At 38.5% G+C, this 16,841-nt stretch overlaps 1 protein-coding gene across 1 annotated transcript in view; it reads right to left on the bottom strand.

Annotated features, from left to right (window-relative positions):
• Pgm2l1 (phosphoglucomutase 2 like 1) overlaps window positions 1-16,320 on the bottom strand; it is a 45,937-nt gene extending 29,617 nt beyond the window's left edge. The window contains exons 1-2 of the mRNA XM_076938787.1: window positions 16,253-16,320; window positions 15,619-15,960 (exon numbers count right to left, since the gene is read on the bottom strand). Coding sequence (XP_076794902.1) covers window positions 15,619-15,729 — 111 coding nt within the window. The 5' untranslated portion in view covers window positions 15,730-15,960; window positions 16,253-16,320. The remainder of the gene's footprint in view (window positions 1-15,618; window positions 15,961-16,252) is intronic.
• Window positions 16,321-16,841: the final 521 nt, after the last annotated feature.

Raw genomic sequence — 16,841 nt, 5'->3', positions numbered from 1 at the left:
GGTATTATTCATGAGCTTAAGAAAGTTCACAGCTATAATCTGTGCTTCAAATACTGCTGCTCATCTACTCTCTTTCCTCTCCTTGGGTAACTTCAATCCAATGGAGCTGAGAACTAAATTATATTATTATCTCAGGCCTCACACCCATACTTCCTCTTCAGTCTTTCTATTATCATTCTATCACTACAGGCTTCATCCTCAATATTTCCTGCTGCCCTATCTTGTAGGTTACTGATTCTCTTTTTAACTCTGAATTTTACTACATTTGTTCACTAAGTTCTTAGTTTTGGCATTATTTTTTGTGTTATTTCAGAATCAGAACTTACATTAAAAAACATACAAGGTTTTGAATTATTTTCACTTTTCTGCCTAATTGTTAATTTTCTCTTTTTGACCTCTTAGATTTGGCAATCAACAGTTATTTTAAAGTCTGCATATCATAATTTAGCATGAAGTACCTTTACAAGTCAGTTTGTAGCACATTTGTTTTTGTAGGGAAATTTTTATGTTGACCTATTTCTTTATGGATCTGGCTGATTCTACACTGGGTATTGTATTTGTTATTAATAGGACCATATTGAGGCCTGTAATGAAGGTGTTTCCTGCTGAAGCCAAGCACTGTAGCTGCAATCCATGCAAAACGATCAGCAATTCAAGGTCATTTTTGTCTACAGAGTAAGTTTAAGGCTACTCTGGGCTACTTGAGGTCCTTTCTTAAATCAACAAGAGCAAAAATGAATGTACTTTCCCTTATATAGATTTCTTTCTTCACTGTTCTTGGGTCCCTAAAACCAACAGCAATCTAAGCTGATTTTAGTCTAATTTTCAGGCCACTCAAATGACTCAGACCTGGGACTTAGTCTGTTTAGTGTTGACATTGAATCCATAAAGTGGTCATATGGCAGCCCTTTGAACTATCATTCTGAAGTAGCAGTCCTGGACTCTAGATTCTGTTTATGAACCTTTTAAAGTCCAGTGCCAGGGATAGGTTACTCCTTTTAGAGTTGTTGGCCACTAGAGTCCCATAGACCTCCTTCCCAAACATTACAGGTTACCACTGTTCTTGTTTATCCCCTAATCCTTGATTTTATTTATGGACTTTATTGCTGAAGACATTTGAGTCACAGAATATGGAGAAATAAAGCTGGTATTGACATGGAAACTTCATCTCTACTGGCTAATTTTCACAGTGATAGAAGGTGCTATGAACCCAACTAGGGGAGAAAAGTAATCATTAATCACACCCAGCTGTGAACAGCCTGAGACCTATAATAATGACTGGCATGGCAAGACATGCCCACTGGTGGAATAGTGGCAAGAACATCACAGGAACAACCAATCACTTTCTGATTGGATTGAAGTCCCACTCCACAAGATCAAACCCGTATCTGGCACCATTACTGGGACAAGAACCTATGGCTAGTCCCTAAGGAGAACCTACTATTCTGCTATTCTGCTAAATGGACATAGTAGTAAGTCAGCTTCTAATAACTCACCATTATACCTATAGATCAATGCAACTCCCAACTCTCATCTAAGAAAATTTTATTTGTAGTAGATAGTGATTAACAGACACCTACAATTGGCTAAACTACAGACAAGAAGAGAATGCAGAATATTCAGCCCTAAATGGAACCTCACCCCCTCCTCCCAGGGCTCGAGGATTATTGCAGAAGATGGGCAGGACAAGTGTAGAGGAGCTCAAGGGAGTAGATTATTACAAGGAAATGGTGTCTTCTGAACACAGCAGTGCTGCTGCTCAATGAACTCAGAGCAGTTGCAACAACAGGAACAAAACCTAGGAAAGCTCAAGCCAGACTAAATCCCAGCATGGAGATAGGAACTGGGCATTAATCCTGATCCTAGCTTTGCAACTTTTGGCAGTTGTTAACTGCTGGAAGGAGAGAGAGCTTTCTTTAAAAGTGCAGACCCTGGTGCGTGGACCAGTCTCCAGTGGAGGATCACATATTCAAGAATATTTAGGCAACACAAACTCATTAAGAAATGAGTATTTTAATAAATAAAAGACACAAAATCACACAGCTGGAAGAGTAGTGAACTGGGGTAGATTTGGAAGAGTTAAGGGAGGAGGAGTGACTATGATCAAAACACATAAAAAACTCAAAGAACTAATAAAAATTAAAAAAAAAAAAAAAGAAATGGGAGGAAGCCTAAATAAAAGCTACACATTAAATGACATATTTACTATCATTCAAATTAGGGTTGCTGCTGGTAGGTTTTTTTTTGTTTTTTTGTTTTATTTTTTGAGGGGGGAGGATAAACCAAGTTTTCTACTATGTAGTACCTGCCCCTGCCCCCCTTAAAATCTTTTATTTTAAGAAGGATCTCACTAAGTTGCCCCAGCTGGCCTTGAACTTGAGCTCCTTCTGTTTTAGCCTCCTAAGTAGCTGAGGGTACAGGCCTGAATCACCGGGCCTAGTATCAATTAGGGGTTTTTTGTTTTTGGTTTTTTTTTTTGTTTTGTTTTTTGCTTTGTTTTTTAAACAAGAAATATTTTAACATATTCAATGAAAAATGGTGATTTATCAAGTAAAGTAGTATGTTATTGGTAAAGTTAGAATTGTATTTTCCATGAAAAAAATTTATAAGAATAAGTTAAAAGATGATCTTAGAGGAAAAATGTGGAATAAAATGGGCTTCTTTCTTCCTTCCTTCCTGTCTGTCTGTCTGTCTTTCTTTCTTGTTTGACAGAGTTTCACTGTGCTCCTCAGACTAATACCAAAACACTAAGTTCAACTGATCCTCTCACCTCCATCTTCAAATATACACACACACATATACATACATATATATGTGTATATACCCATATATATAAATATATATACACATACACACATACACACACATATATATGTATATACACATATATATTTATATATACATATACACATGCACACGCGCATACACAAATAAAATAATGACCCAGTAGAAAAGTCAACAGAATCTATGAAGACAATTTGTAGAAAGTCAAGTAAAGATTTAAGTATATGAAAACACTCAACCTCATTTTTAAGAAAAATGGATATTCAAATAAAAATACAGTTTTTGTTTTTTATGGTAACATAGAAAAATAGATACTGAACTGTGGAGTCAAAAGTGACAGATGGTGATGGAGCATGAATCTTAGCATTCAGGAGGCAGAGGCAGGTGGATCTCTGAGTTCTAGGCCAGCCTGGTCTGCAGAGTGAGTTCCAAGACAACCAGGACTACACAGTAAACCCGTGTCTTGAAAAACCAAACCAACCAAACAAAAACGATTTGAGAAAGTAAGACTATCTCCCCAGTGTTTGGATTACCACATTTGGCTGCTTTTACATTGTTCCAAGTGGAACTGTTAATTCATACTGCTAACAAAGTCTGAGTAGACATTATATTGATTTAATAAAGAAATACATATTTCTAATGAAAAATAATCTGGGAAAGCAAAGACTTTTACATATTGTGGGCAGAAGAATAAATCACCCGTTATGGAAAGTAGTTTGGCAAAATTTTATGTCAAAACGTTAAATGCATGAAACCTAACTCAATATTCGAATTTCTGAGAACTGATACCATCGAGACACATAGATGTGTCTGAAGATGGTGCAATAGAAACACAACAGTGATGATAATAACAAAATAAGGAAAAAAGAAACATAACATCAGTTAAGACTGAATAATTAATTTGACTCATCAATTTACTAAAATCCTATGTATCGCTCTTAAGTGAATGGAGCCCTTCTACAAATACACTGATGAAAAGTATTTTAAATGGGGAAAAAAGACAAAAACAAAGGGTAAAAGACCAGTAGGGTACAGGTTAAGTATCTATGAACATATACAAATACTGCTTAATGTTTCTTGATTAAAAAAAAAAAAGCTGGCTATATGAAGGCAATAGCAACAGAAAGCAGCAAGTATCTTTCATATCTATGCATATGTGGCCCATTGTTAAGTAATTAATAGATTTATAGATTGGAAAGCTGGATGTGGTGGCACACATCTATAATCTCTGCACTAGGGAGGCTGAGGCAAGAGGATCTCTAATATAAGAGCAACCTCGATTATGCAACAAATTCAAGGGCTGCCTGAGCCATGTGGAAAAATCCTTGTCTCCAAAAAACTACGTAGAATGAAAAAAGCTATAAGTACAAAAACATGGTAAGCAGAAAAAAAAATCAAGTATACCATGCTAACAGGCAAGGAAAAATAAGACAGTCATACTGACAAATATTATTTACATTAATTTAGTGAATATACTTATAGACATCAAATATTTGGCTATTGATTGGGGCTTTCCCTCCTAAACCTTCATAACTATGTAAAAGATAAAAACAGAAAACAGTTTGCTGTTAGACATAGTGACTATGCTCTCAATCCCAGCATTCCAGAAGCAGAGGCAGGCAGACCTCGTAAGTTTGAGGCCTGTCAGAACTATACAGTGAGACCCTGTCTCAAAAACAAAATACAACAAGATCACAGTTTGCATCAGCCTTTCTATAGAGGTTCCCTGGAATAAAGTCCAGAGATGCCTCCAATGTCTAGTCATGTGTTTTTTAGATGGGTCTGTATTGACGACATTTGAAGACTATTTAGTATTGGATAGTGTTCTAGGCATTACGCTACAATAACTGTTTTATTTTTAAACTTTTAAAAAATGCTGGTGGTTATAGGTACAGACTGTATCTGGAAAATGAACATAGGCATCTGGAAGATGAACATAGTTGTCTGTCGTAAGAATGAAAGGCCTGCAATATTCAAATGAGTACTACTAACTTAGATCATTTTGAAATAAAGCTTCCTTTTGTAGAACACTTAGACCTGTCTGCGGAAAAAAAAAAAAAAAAGAAGAGTATTCACTAAGCTCTATCATGGAAGTGTGCATTACAGAAATGATACTATAGGGTTCAAGGTGACCAGTTTTGAAATTTCTATACTCAGGTAGGACCACTCGTAGGATCTCAGATCTTTAACTATAGTTCATTAAAACAAAAAGTACAGTTTTAACTATTACTTAAATATTAAACACGGGGGATAAAAATCTAGAAGCAAACATGTGTTTGCTAAGATTCTTAATTAAATAACAGGTTTTATGACAGCATTATGAAATTAGCTATCTACTTGAGCCAATTCACAACTTGTGTAGAAATTAAAATATGACCTAATGATCATAAGGACAAAATAAAATCATTATGTAAAAATGTTTGTGGGATTTTTTTTTCTTCTGACACCAAATATGTGGTTTTATAACAAGCATTTAAAAGCTGCTTTTGTTATAAAGTATTAGACAATAACCACCAGGGCATCACTCACCAGACTGCTTCAGTATGCATATTTTTTACTTAAACATAATTATTCCCCTAATTAAGCCTAAAACTATTAGTACCTTGATTTTATCTGTGATGTTAATGAGAATGCCTTCTATCCCCACTCCCACAGGCTCATCTGTTTGAAAATCTGGTCCCAGCTGATGGAACTCTGTGCAAAGGATTAGGAGGTGTGTCACTGGGGGCAGGTTTGAAGGTTTCAAAGCCCACACCATTCTTCTCTCTTTCTCTGGTTATGTCTCAAGGTGTAGTAAGTTCCCACCTACTACTCCAACCATACCTGCCTACTGCCATACTACCCACCATTAACGTCAATGACTTTAACCATGTAAGCCCAAATTAAACGTTTTTTTTTTTAATAAGTTACTTTGGTCATGCTGTTTAACACAGCAATAGAAAAGTGACTAAGACAACATAAATCGGTTAAATCTTGGTTAACTGGGACAGTCTAGTTTGTTGGGACTGCCAGAGCTTTTGCCCTAAAGTTCCAACAGTGTCTTTCTCAATAACAATCATTCTCCACTTCTCAGGATATAAATTGAGAATCTATGACTTTACTTAATTCTCCCACTATGTCTCCACCATCAGATCAGATCTGAAAGATTAAAGGGTTTGGTGTTAGAACCTAGGTAAAATATTAAGGCCTAAATGGAATGTTAAGGCTTACATAAAACATTAAGGCCTATGTAAAATATTAAGGCTTAGGTAACTGTTACCTACCTAGCCTACCATTATAAGGAAGCTTTCTTATATGTTTCTGCTGTTACTAGGAAACTTTCTAATGCCAAGATTGATTACATATTCTGTTATGTTTTGTGCCCTTGGAAACCAAGCATGATAGAAATCAGTAGAACTGTTTTGTATATTTACCCACAATAAGTTTGAACCCAAACCAACCACCTAACAGCACTTCCTGCACCTATGTATAAGCTTTTATATCTGCCTTTATAAGCTGCCTTTGGGGTGGACCCCAAGATAATCGCAACACCTGCACCAATATAAGAAACTATTTGGAATAGGACTTCCATTTTGAGTAGTGGTCTAGTAAACTTTAAGTTCCCAAGACCTCCCTAGGAACTGACATCCTACTTGGCAGAAAAAGACATGCATGTGGGTAACTGACATTCTGGTTGGCAAGTTAAGACATGAATGTTAGACAAGTCCCATCCTAGTAGGCAAGTTAGAACATGAATATTAGACAAGGCAAGTCCCCTGCCACAGTTGAATATCCCAACCAATCGGAGCAGGATAAATGTAAAACAAAGACATGTTTCTAAGGAAAATATCTACCCCTAAATCCTAATTGATGAAATAACATGGCACAGATGTTTATGGATTTGGGGCTTAAAAATCCTGTAGGATCTTAATTCAGAGTCATGGTTCAATTCCAAATCTGGACCATGGCTCTGGTCAGTGTTCATATGGTTTGTGAGGTAATTCCTGGACCCCAACATTTAGTCCACAGTACTGTCCCCATTTTGTAATGTGAGTGCAATTTTAAAACAAAGGATTAAAAAACCATAAAAGGAAGTTCTCTCTGATCAGCCCCTCATGTTCAAAACTAGAATGTCTTACAAACTCAAGAGAATAGTTTACCAGCTTATTATAAGAATGCACCTCAGGAACAACCAAATGGAAGAGATAAGTAAGGCAAGAAGTGGGGGGAGGAGGATGGAGCATCCGCTCTCTAACTAGTACTCCTTCTAGCACTTTGGACTCAGTGATTCAAGAGTTGTTGCAGAGCCCAATTTCTAGTCCCCTGACCTTTCTTCACCAAAGGTCAGCAGTTAGTAAAAGGCAAAAAGGTCTACAGGTTATTCTGGTGACCAGCCCATTCAAAGGCTCTCCAGGGGCTCCACCTAATCATAAACTCAGATGTGATCAAAAGGGGCTGTTATGAATAACAAAGGATACTTCAATAACTCAGGAAATTCCAAAGATTTCAGAAACACTGTACTAAGAACCAGAACAAAAACAGATTTATTTCTTATAACATAATACCAGATCATAGTAAATCTGAAGTCAAGGAAATATAAACATGTTTTTATATATGCACATATTACATATGTATATGTCTTAGACAACAAAGAAGAGAAATGAACTTCCTGGTTCTATAATGGATGGCTATAATTAAAAATAGAAAAAAAAACAAAAAGAAAAATCACCCATAGTTAATGTATAAAGCAAGAAAAAAAGACACAAAATATATTACTCTAAAAAGCATATTTTTAAGATGAAATGATTTGTCCTACATATAAAACTAGAAATTTTGGAATTAGTATTGGGCTTCTGAAAATATGATCAATAAAAGCTAATCACATTTCTGTATTTTAGCAACAAGAATTAGCTTCCTGTAAGGCCAAGTAAACTCTAGCTATGTATCTGATTAGCTCAGTGTAGTCTCAAACTTGCTACATAGTTGAAGAGAATCTTCAACTCATGATCCTCATGACCCCATCCTGGAATTATAGACATGAATCGCAATGAAAAAAGAGAAGATGATAACACCACCAAACATTTTCTATCACTAATTCATATACTAAAAGGCAAACCACTATCCATCTGGCTTTATCCATGTTTCTTCAACATTAGTTTCAGAACTTTTCTTTATATGTTTTTTTATACATTGGGCTTACTAAAGATATACTTTACACTTAAACCATTAATAGTGAATTCTGTCCATTTAAGAGTTCAATTTAGTCAATTTAAACAAGTATATAAAGTCACACTACACTACAATACTATATTGGTCACAAAATATACAACTATCAGATCTCACATTAAAAGTATTTGGCACAACAAAGTAAAAAAAAGACATAAATTAAGGACATTCAATAGTGTACTTGTATCTTCATGCAGAGGCCCTTTTAAAAGATGTAAATTTGTACTATTCTTTTCACTTCAGAGTGTCAAATTTAGCCACTACGCTATTGATGGGTGTTGAAAGTACAGAACTTGAAGGCCCTCCTTTGTGGTTGAGGTTTGGTCCCCAATATTGCACTTTTGAGAGGTTGTACAAATGTTAAAAGGTGGAGCCTAGTGAGAAAAGTCTTTGGGTCACTGAGGTTTTCCTTTTAAGAGGAACTCAGACCCCTTTTACTTTTGCTTCTTGGCTATGAGGTGAGTGGTTTGCTCCATCTGCTGCCCTTCCACAGGCCCAAAGAGGCAAGGCCAACTAACTGTAAACTGGATCTCCAAAACTGTCAGCCCAAATAAATCTTTTTTTCTATAAGATGGGCATCTATAGTAATTTGTAATAATGATGTAAAACTGACTAACACTATAGGCTTTAAACTTTTAATTTTTTTCTGCATAAAAATGAAACATTTTAAAGAGAAAAATAACATGAGAAAATTCTGCTGCAAAAAAAACCCCACTTACATCAAAGAGATTTTCTGAAAAGATAAGCTCTGGGTTAGCCGGAAACTGAAATGCTTTGTATCTGAGAAAATATCTTTCATTTACAATATTATGGTCTTTCTACTCCTTAGGACATTAAAATATGACCATTTTTATGCTTTGGTAAGATACAGTACTTCAATGTCTAATCTTGTCAACTTGATGGGGTTTGGAATCAATTAAGAAACACACCTTTAGTTTATGTCTGTAAGGGCATTTCCTGAGAGATTTAACTAAAGTGGGAAGACCCTTCATTCTAAATGTGGGCATCATTCCATGAGCTGGAGTCCAAGACTAAACAAAAAGGAAGAGGCAAGTTAAGCACTAGCATTCATCTCTGTTTCCTGGCCACAAACATAATTTGCCAGCTGCCTCATGTTCCTGCTGCTATGCCTTCCATGTCATGATGGACCACACCCTCAGAGAAACATCAAAATAAAACTTCCTCCCTTATGTTCCTTTTGTCACAATAATGAAAAAGTAACTAATAAAAGTTATTATTCAATTATTTGGTTGAAAAGATCCTATACAGGATTGGTGGCAATAAGCTCATACTGAATCTCTGCCTCTTTAGCACTAGACCAAACCACTTTCTCCCAACACCAGAGGGCAGCAACCTCAGTACTAACGAGCAATTTCAATAGTTATTAGGAAGGCAGAAAGCATCATGAAACACAGCACATAGGCCTTAACCCAAATCATTGTATGACCTCTTGTGTAACAGTTTCCCCAAGATTTAAACACTGCACCTTTCAGGAGAGCTCCTTAAGCAGGTGGGTACAAAATTTAAAAACATTCCCTGAAACTGGCCAGAATCTCTAGGCTCCTCCCTACCAGAGTAAGCAGAGTCAAGCTGTAAAGATGACTCTGAGACGAGACCAACTGCCTGGAAAAAGCAGAAACCAGCCCAGGAGCCTGGAAGAGGTTTAGACAACCTAGGCACCGAGTAAGAACACTCTTCATCGGGCAGGTTGGGCTGCCTGCAGGCTGTACAATGTTCCAGGTTCTCAAGCTTTGTGAGCTGTCCCCCATGCTGGACATGGGTGAGTCACCTGTCTTTCCAGGCATTTCTGCTGTTGTAGAAAACTCCTCACCCATACTCTTGTAAATACCCCCAATAAGGCCCATTGGTTCTCCAAATTGGACTTTGGTGGTATCTGTACTTTGATCTGTCCTGGGTTTCCTATCTAGAGTGAGCAGACTTGTATGTTTCATCTCCCCAGGAAGTTTTTTCATACAACACCTATGCATTTTGTTGTGCAGTCAAAATGAAATCCTATCTACAACAGGGATAATAATGAGGACAACTGTGCTAACTGATATAATGCAGTAACAGAAGGCAAAGCACTCTATGACTCCACTCATATAAGGTACCCAGAATAGTCAAATTCTAGAAACGGGAAAAAAGAATGGTGGTTTTCTGGGGAAAGAGGAAGGAAGAAACACATTATTTAATGGGCATAGAGTTCCAGCCTAGCAAGATGAAAAACTCTGAAGGTCTGTTCTACAACAATGTGAATATTTTTATGGTAGCTAATGAACTATATATACCCTTAAAAATGAACAAGATGGTAACTTGTATGCATTTCCACCACAATTAAAAAGTTAAATGCTGTGTTCTAGCTTCTGGTCGATTATCAAAAGAGAAAATAATATAATTACTAGGCTAAGATGCTCAAATATTGTTTACCTTAAACTCTTCTATCGTATACCTGTGCCATCTGGAAAGATGAATTCATACTTGAGCCTCATCAATTAATTATTCAAAATCAGGTCAGGTAATATTTTAGTTTGCTTCGTTTCTGGTAAATAATTTTTTTTTTTTTTTTTTTTTACTCAGGTGGCATGCTTGCTAGGCAAGCACTATACCACTAAGCTATACCTTCCAGTCCTATTTCCTTCCTTCTTTCTTTTGCTGAAGCTGCCTCTTTCTGCCTCTTTCCCTTCCTTCAGTTCTTCATAGATGACTGCTTAATCGTCTTTCTGATGTTGATAAAAATGACATGGCATCTTCACTGCATAACTAGTATTTTTAAAAAACTACGTATGACATAGATATCGTGTTCCTTTATTTCATGATACACTGTGGATCTAGTGTATAACTTATCAACCAGGATTTCTTCACAAAAGACTCCTGCAGTAGTTATTACATAAGAAACTGTTCTCAGGGAACTTACTTCTTTGTTTCTCCAACTTTAATACTCATATGTGTGAGTGAGTGTGTGTGTATTTGGTAGAGGAATCACTTTTTTCTTTCATTTCCTAGACTTTATCCTTGTTTCCTATTGCCTTTTCACATTATCTTTTCTTATCTGATGATGAAATAATTCTCTATTTTTAATTTATAATTTTGGGGGTTTTTAGTGTTCCCATTGTAATGTTCCTATTGCTTTACCTTGTTCATACAAATTGTTTTTTTTCATATAGTTTGATTCTTAGTTATTAATAGCCACAGATTTTTTTTTCTGGAAAGTTGGCATAAACTTTCTCTGTTTTGTAAAGACAATATGTTTTCTGCCAACATCTTCCTAACTAGCTGGGACTTCTATATCTGCAAGTTACTGTTCTGAGGATTTTATTTGCACAGATTAAATTAATCTGTTTAATTAAATTTAAAAATTTTCAAAAGCATATATAACAATCGAATTTTTAAAAGTAAAAGTGCTATAGTTTAAATGTGGCCTGTACCTCAAGGCTTCCCATATCAAAGACTTGGTCTTCAGTATGAGGTACTGAGGTAGTAGAAGCTTTTAAGAGTTGAGTCCTAGTGTGAGGAAACTGGGTCACAACCAAAGGCACTTCCCTAGGGATTTTGTGGATGAGTTCTAACAAGAGTAAGCTGTAATTTATAGAAGAGAGGAAAGAAAATTTAACAGCAAGTGAGTGAGGCTCTCTGCTCCTGTCTCCCTGGCTTCCTGCCTCACTGTGTAATCCCTTTTACATATGCTTCTGTCATGACTCCAATCAGCCATAAGGCTCTAACTCAAGCCAAACAAATGTGGCTACCTGATCTTATGCAAACTGAGCTAAATAAACCTCCTTTCTTTATACATTACCCAGGCTCAGGTACTTACTTATAATAAGATAAGCTTGAGGAATTAATTCACAGCCTTTTGTTCTGGTTAATTTGTCGAAAACTGTTCTGTTGTTAAACATCTGAAAATCACTGGCTTAGATTGATATCTTTTATTTCTCTTTCCAGGCTCTTTATAAACCTAACCTATCTTCAACTTCATATTCTACTCTTTCTTAATACAGATCTACACTCTGAGACCAGATTGTTACTTATTCCTGCCTCCACGTTGTTGTTAATATACAGGACATGTGTTGTTGCTGTTACAATCAGCAGAGCAGCTCTGCCCTGTGTTTCAGTCTCCCTTCCCTATCCACCCACCCATGCTTTACCAGTGCTTACCATCCTAGATATAAATTGCTTACAGAGAATTAAAGTTCACATTGGAACAGAATCAAGAGACAGTTGTGATGTTAAAGAACTCAGCTTTTAGGCCAGGACGGCTTGTCTGTAACTTGACAACGCATGAAAGCCCTGAATGAAAGAAATAAGGAGGTATGGGCCTCGACCTAGAGCACAGGAGAATACATTGGTAATGGAGTTCTCTGTGCACAGCTGATAGGAGGAACTCCTTGACCCCTGGACTTATGGGGTTAGAGTAATAGCATAGCCTCACACAGAGATGGATGCATTTACTTGTTACAAGCAGATGCTGTTAAATGTTTAATGTTTTATTCCCTGTGATCTGGCTTTATAATAACCAAAAATCTTTGGATTATTTGGCTTTTCCTATGGTTATCTACCAAATGCCTGAATTAGAAATTAACCTACTGCATCTATATCATAAACCATAAGTTAACAAAACAGTATTCTTAAATCAGTCATCAGTTTCTATTACCTTGAATTAACTGAACTCATTTTAAAACTAGGGAATCGAACATACTAAATAAAAGCTTGGATGCCAGTATCCAGGTTGTATCCATCCAAGTCTGGTAAATCTGCTGATAGAAAGCTGGCCTACAGCAGCTACACAAGAGTACCCTCTCCCCAGTAAATCTGATCAAATATAAACAAATAAAAAACAAGAGTCTCACTCTGTTTAGGCTGCCATGGAACTCACTATGTAGCCCAGGCTGGTCTCAAACTTAACTGCTCTTACTGTTTCAGCCTCCCACCATTGAGATTATAGGCAAGAGTAACACTATACAGGGACTACGTTTTAGCACTATTTTCTTTTTAGCACTTATATATACTCTTAATTGCTGAAGGCCACTAATGATATACTACCGTTCTTCAACAATCTGGTCTTCACATTCCTTTCCAAAGATTACTCTCCATGTACCCTAAGCTCTGGCAGACACAAATGTGTTAACTACACACATTCAATTTTCTATCTTTCTGACTGTCAGTCTTCCCTCTTCATCTTAGTAAATCTGAATGTTAACTGAGAAAGTTCAATATGAATAACATCCTTTTTTCATGACGACTTTTCGATGTACACCAAGCCACCGAAGCTAAAATTAGTAATGTTGCTGCTGACTATGGAAAATAGCAAATTACCCTGAGACCAATTTATAACTTATCACATGCTTCATCAATCTTCAAGAATCAGCAGCACTATTGGGATTCCTTGATTGGTATTAATCAGAGACTGAGCTCAGACTCTCTGCATTAAAAGGCTATAAGCATGGTCAATGTATAATGAAAGACTTAAAATTCATTTTGTACTCTAAATTCTAATGGCTTTGGACTTACCCTAGCTTAAGTATCAATCTACAGTAGATAAACCTTTGTTTCTCAAATGAAAGCATTATCTCCCATTAAGAAAGAGATTTCCCAGCACTTGGGAGGCAGAGGCAGGCGAATTTCTGAGTTTGAAGCCAGCCTGGTCTACAGAGTGAGTTCCAGGACAGACAGGGCTACACAGAGAAACCCTGTTTCGAAAAACCTTAAAAAAATAAAAGAAAAAAAAAAGAGATCAGTAACATATAATTAATAAAATTATTTGAATCTGTTTTTCTGTTAAGGCACTTATTACTTGTTCCCTATATTTTATTTGGGAGCCTTTGTTTTATCCTCTTATGTTCATTGAGGTCAACATTTATTTCATTTTCTCTCTCATACAAGCTTTCCCTGTTCTTTTTATGTATATTCCATATCTTCATAAAGCCTTCTTTGACCATCCTACTTCATGATCGCTCTCACTTTTGAATCCCCATAAGCACTGAATGATTGAAACCTCATTTATTGCTACTATAACTGTTGTAGCATTATTTTTATATGCATTTTACAGTTCTTAAATATTTCAGTATATCTTGGCAGTATTTGGGCAAAGCACAGACAATAAGTATTAATTCACTCAACTGGGATGTTTATTAGGAAAATACAAACAAAGCTGATACTGAAAGAGAAAGGAGTGCCATTATTTTTAGTGTGGTGCACAAATCAGCAAAACTGGTATCAATCACCTGGAAGCTCACTAAGGCTGTCAGGCCCCACCCTAGTTGTCTGGTCAGAAATGCCTCTTAAGATTCCCAGATGATCTGTTAGCATTTTCAGGTTTGAGAAATATTGGTTTAGACTCTAGAAGAATGATTAGACCATCTAAGAAATAGATGACCCAGTAACATCAAAAACTTTATTGTAATTGCTTATTTGTTGGACTTCCTTATCTACTAACTAAAGACTTGCTGACAGCAAAAACTCTTTCTATCTTTCTCACCACCAGTATTTCCTGGCTGGCCTAGAACACTCAGTATTTGGTTGGGTTTTTTGTTTGTTTTGTTTCCCTTCTAGAATGCACAGATACCTGAGGGGGAAAAAAAATGAAAATAAACTTTTTCTGAAAGCTAGCTAAGTAGTTCTGTGTATAACATAATCTCACATACCTCCATAATAACCCTTTAATTCAGTTTTAATCAGTTTTAAATGTGCTGTCTTCTCTGTTTTAGCAGCTGTATCATATGCACTTTACAAAACAAACACTTGAATTATCATCCCATCCTCCCAGAGAACCTCCAAGAGCCTCTTTTACAAGTGAAAAGGATGCATTTTAATTCTAGCTTTCACACACCCACCCTCTATACCTGCACAAGGGGAGGGAGAGAGAAGAAAGGATGGCATTAGCAATTCTGAAATTCCTAAGAAATTCTTAAATATCTGGTCAGAATCTGCCTTTTAAGATTTGAGAAGTAATAGTGCAAACTCTAACTGTACAACTAGACTATTCTAGATGTCTATGGCCACAATTCTTTGAACAGGATACTTCCAATAAATAACTGCTGACAGAGGAATAAGAGGAGAGAACCCTTGTCACATTCAATAGCAAAAGGTGATACCAGAAAATAAGAGTGAAACAGACTAACGAATACCTAGCCAGCAATTACCTAGTGACAGAGGGTGGAAACACACCAGAGCAGCACCAAAGCAGATAGTGAGTGGTTAGTGACGTTCAAAAAAACGTACCAGAAGCCACTTTCAGGTTCTGCAGAGAAGGAAGTCAAGGGAGAAAGAGGAAAGGAGATGGATACATAGTACAAGGAGTGTAACTTACAAAGATGAGGATGAGGATGAAGATGAAGTATTTTTGACAATGAGAGATGATAGGCACTAGAAGGGAAGGGGTAGCAGGCGAGGAAGCCGGGCTGCGGTGTTGCCTACCACAAAAGAAAGCGACTGCAGTTGTCCCTGCCCAGCCCAGACCTCCTGAGAGAAGCTGCCCCTGTATAGGTGAGAGGCATCGCCCAACTCCACTAGCCCTGCGCTGGCTGGAGCCATCTCCCCTGGAGCCTGCAGAGCCCTGGGTGGGTACCGGAAAGGGCGGACTGTGAGAGGGTGGGCAGGAAGAGGGGACAGATGCCGGGGTGACCAGGTACCCACCTTATCCCAACGCAGCCACTGCCCGATGGCCGTGTCTAGCTGGGGGTCTCCAGTGAGGTAGGGGGCGTGGAGCAGGTTAGAGTTCAGGTCATCATCTGCGTTCTCAGCCATGGCAGACACGCGTTTGCGGGCCCGAGGGGCGGGCGAAGACACCGAGTCCGGGGGCTCTAGGTGCGCTCACCAGGGTCCAGAAACCCCCTCCTTGACGAAGGGCATCGGAGACCAACCGCGAGCTGTTCAGTCAGCGCCAGCTCCTGCCGCAGCTTCAGCGAACCCGGAGAGAGGGCGGAGACAGGACAGCCGCCTCCCAGCAGACTAGCTCCGGATCGCAGCTCGAACTGACTGAGGCGGGCGTGAGGCGAGAGAACAACAACAGTCCCAGATGTCTGGGTCGCCGCCTTCGCCCGCGCCGCCTTAGGCCCCACCCCCGCGCCGCCCGCGCCGCCCCCGCCCGCCCTGGCCCGTCCAAGTGCCCGAGGCATGAGGCGCGAGCCCGGGAGCGCGCGCCCCGCACCTCCGCAGCAGCGTTTACTGTCCGCTGAGGCAACCGTGCACCGCAGGCTTTATTTTTTTACGCCGTTCCTCAGCTGTCTTTCCCTTATCACCCGCCCCACACTCGCACGTGTGTCTCCACCTGGTGTCCCAGTCGTCTCAAGCAGCCCGCCTCTGCACTCACTGGGAGAGTCCCCGGCGCGCGCAGGCCCCACCCTCTTCGCCTCAGGGCTTCGTCTTGCAAGGGAGCCGAAAGTGGCGCGCGTGAAGCCTCATGGGACTTGTAGTTTTTTCACGTTCCCTGAGTTCCCTACACTGGTTGCCTTCCCTTCTGTCAGAGAGAAAAAGCACCACCCCATGGCTGTTGTTCCCTGACGCTTCTTACTTGTGTTGTGCAGTGGTGGTCTCCTGCTTTAAGGTAAAAAAGGAATGTCGTAAGGAACAACCGTATCTATTGGGTGCTTGAAAGTTTATGAGTCGTTTTTTGTCATTCCATCCATCCTGTGCGGTAGGTTGTACGTATATTCCATTCCCACTTTACACAGAGGGAACTGAAAGGCGAACCGAATTTTCAGAGCAGTAGTGTTCCTGAGAAATGAATGCGGGTTTCAGTCTGTCACATTACCTCAGCGGGCAGTTGTTTTTGGTCGGCTGCAACAGCAGAATAGAGGTAGAGAGAATATAATGTCTGGAAAATAGATAAGAATGTTGTCAGATGATGGGTCGGCATT

The sequence above is a fragment of the Arvicanthis niloticus genome, chromosome 1 (assembly GCF_011762505.2).
Source record: "Arvicanthis niloticus isolate mArvNil1 chromosome 1, mArvNil1.pat.X, whole genome shotgun sequence".
NCBI lineage: Eukaryota > Metazoa > Chordata > Mammalia > Rodentia > Muridae > Arvicanthis > Arvicanthis niloticus.
The sequence above is the reverse complement of the archived record's forward strand: the minus strand, read 5'-3'. Positions and strand labels throughout refer to the sequence as shown.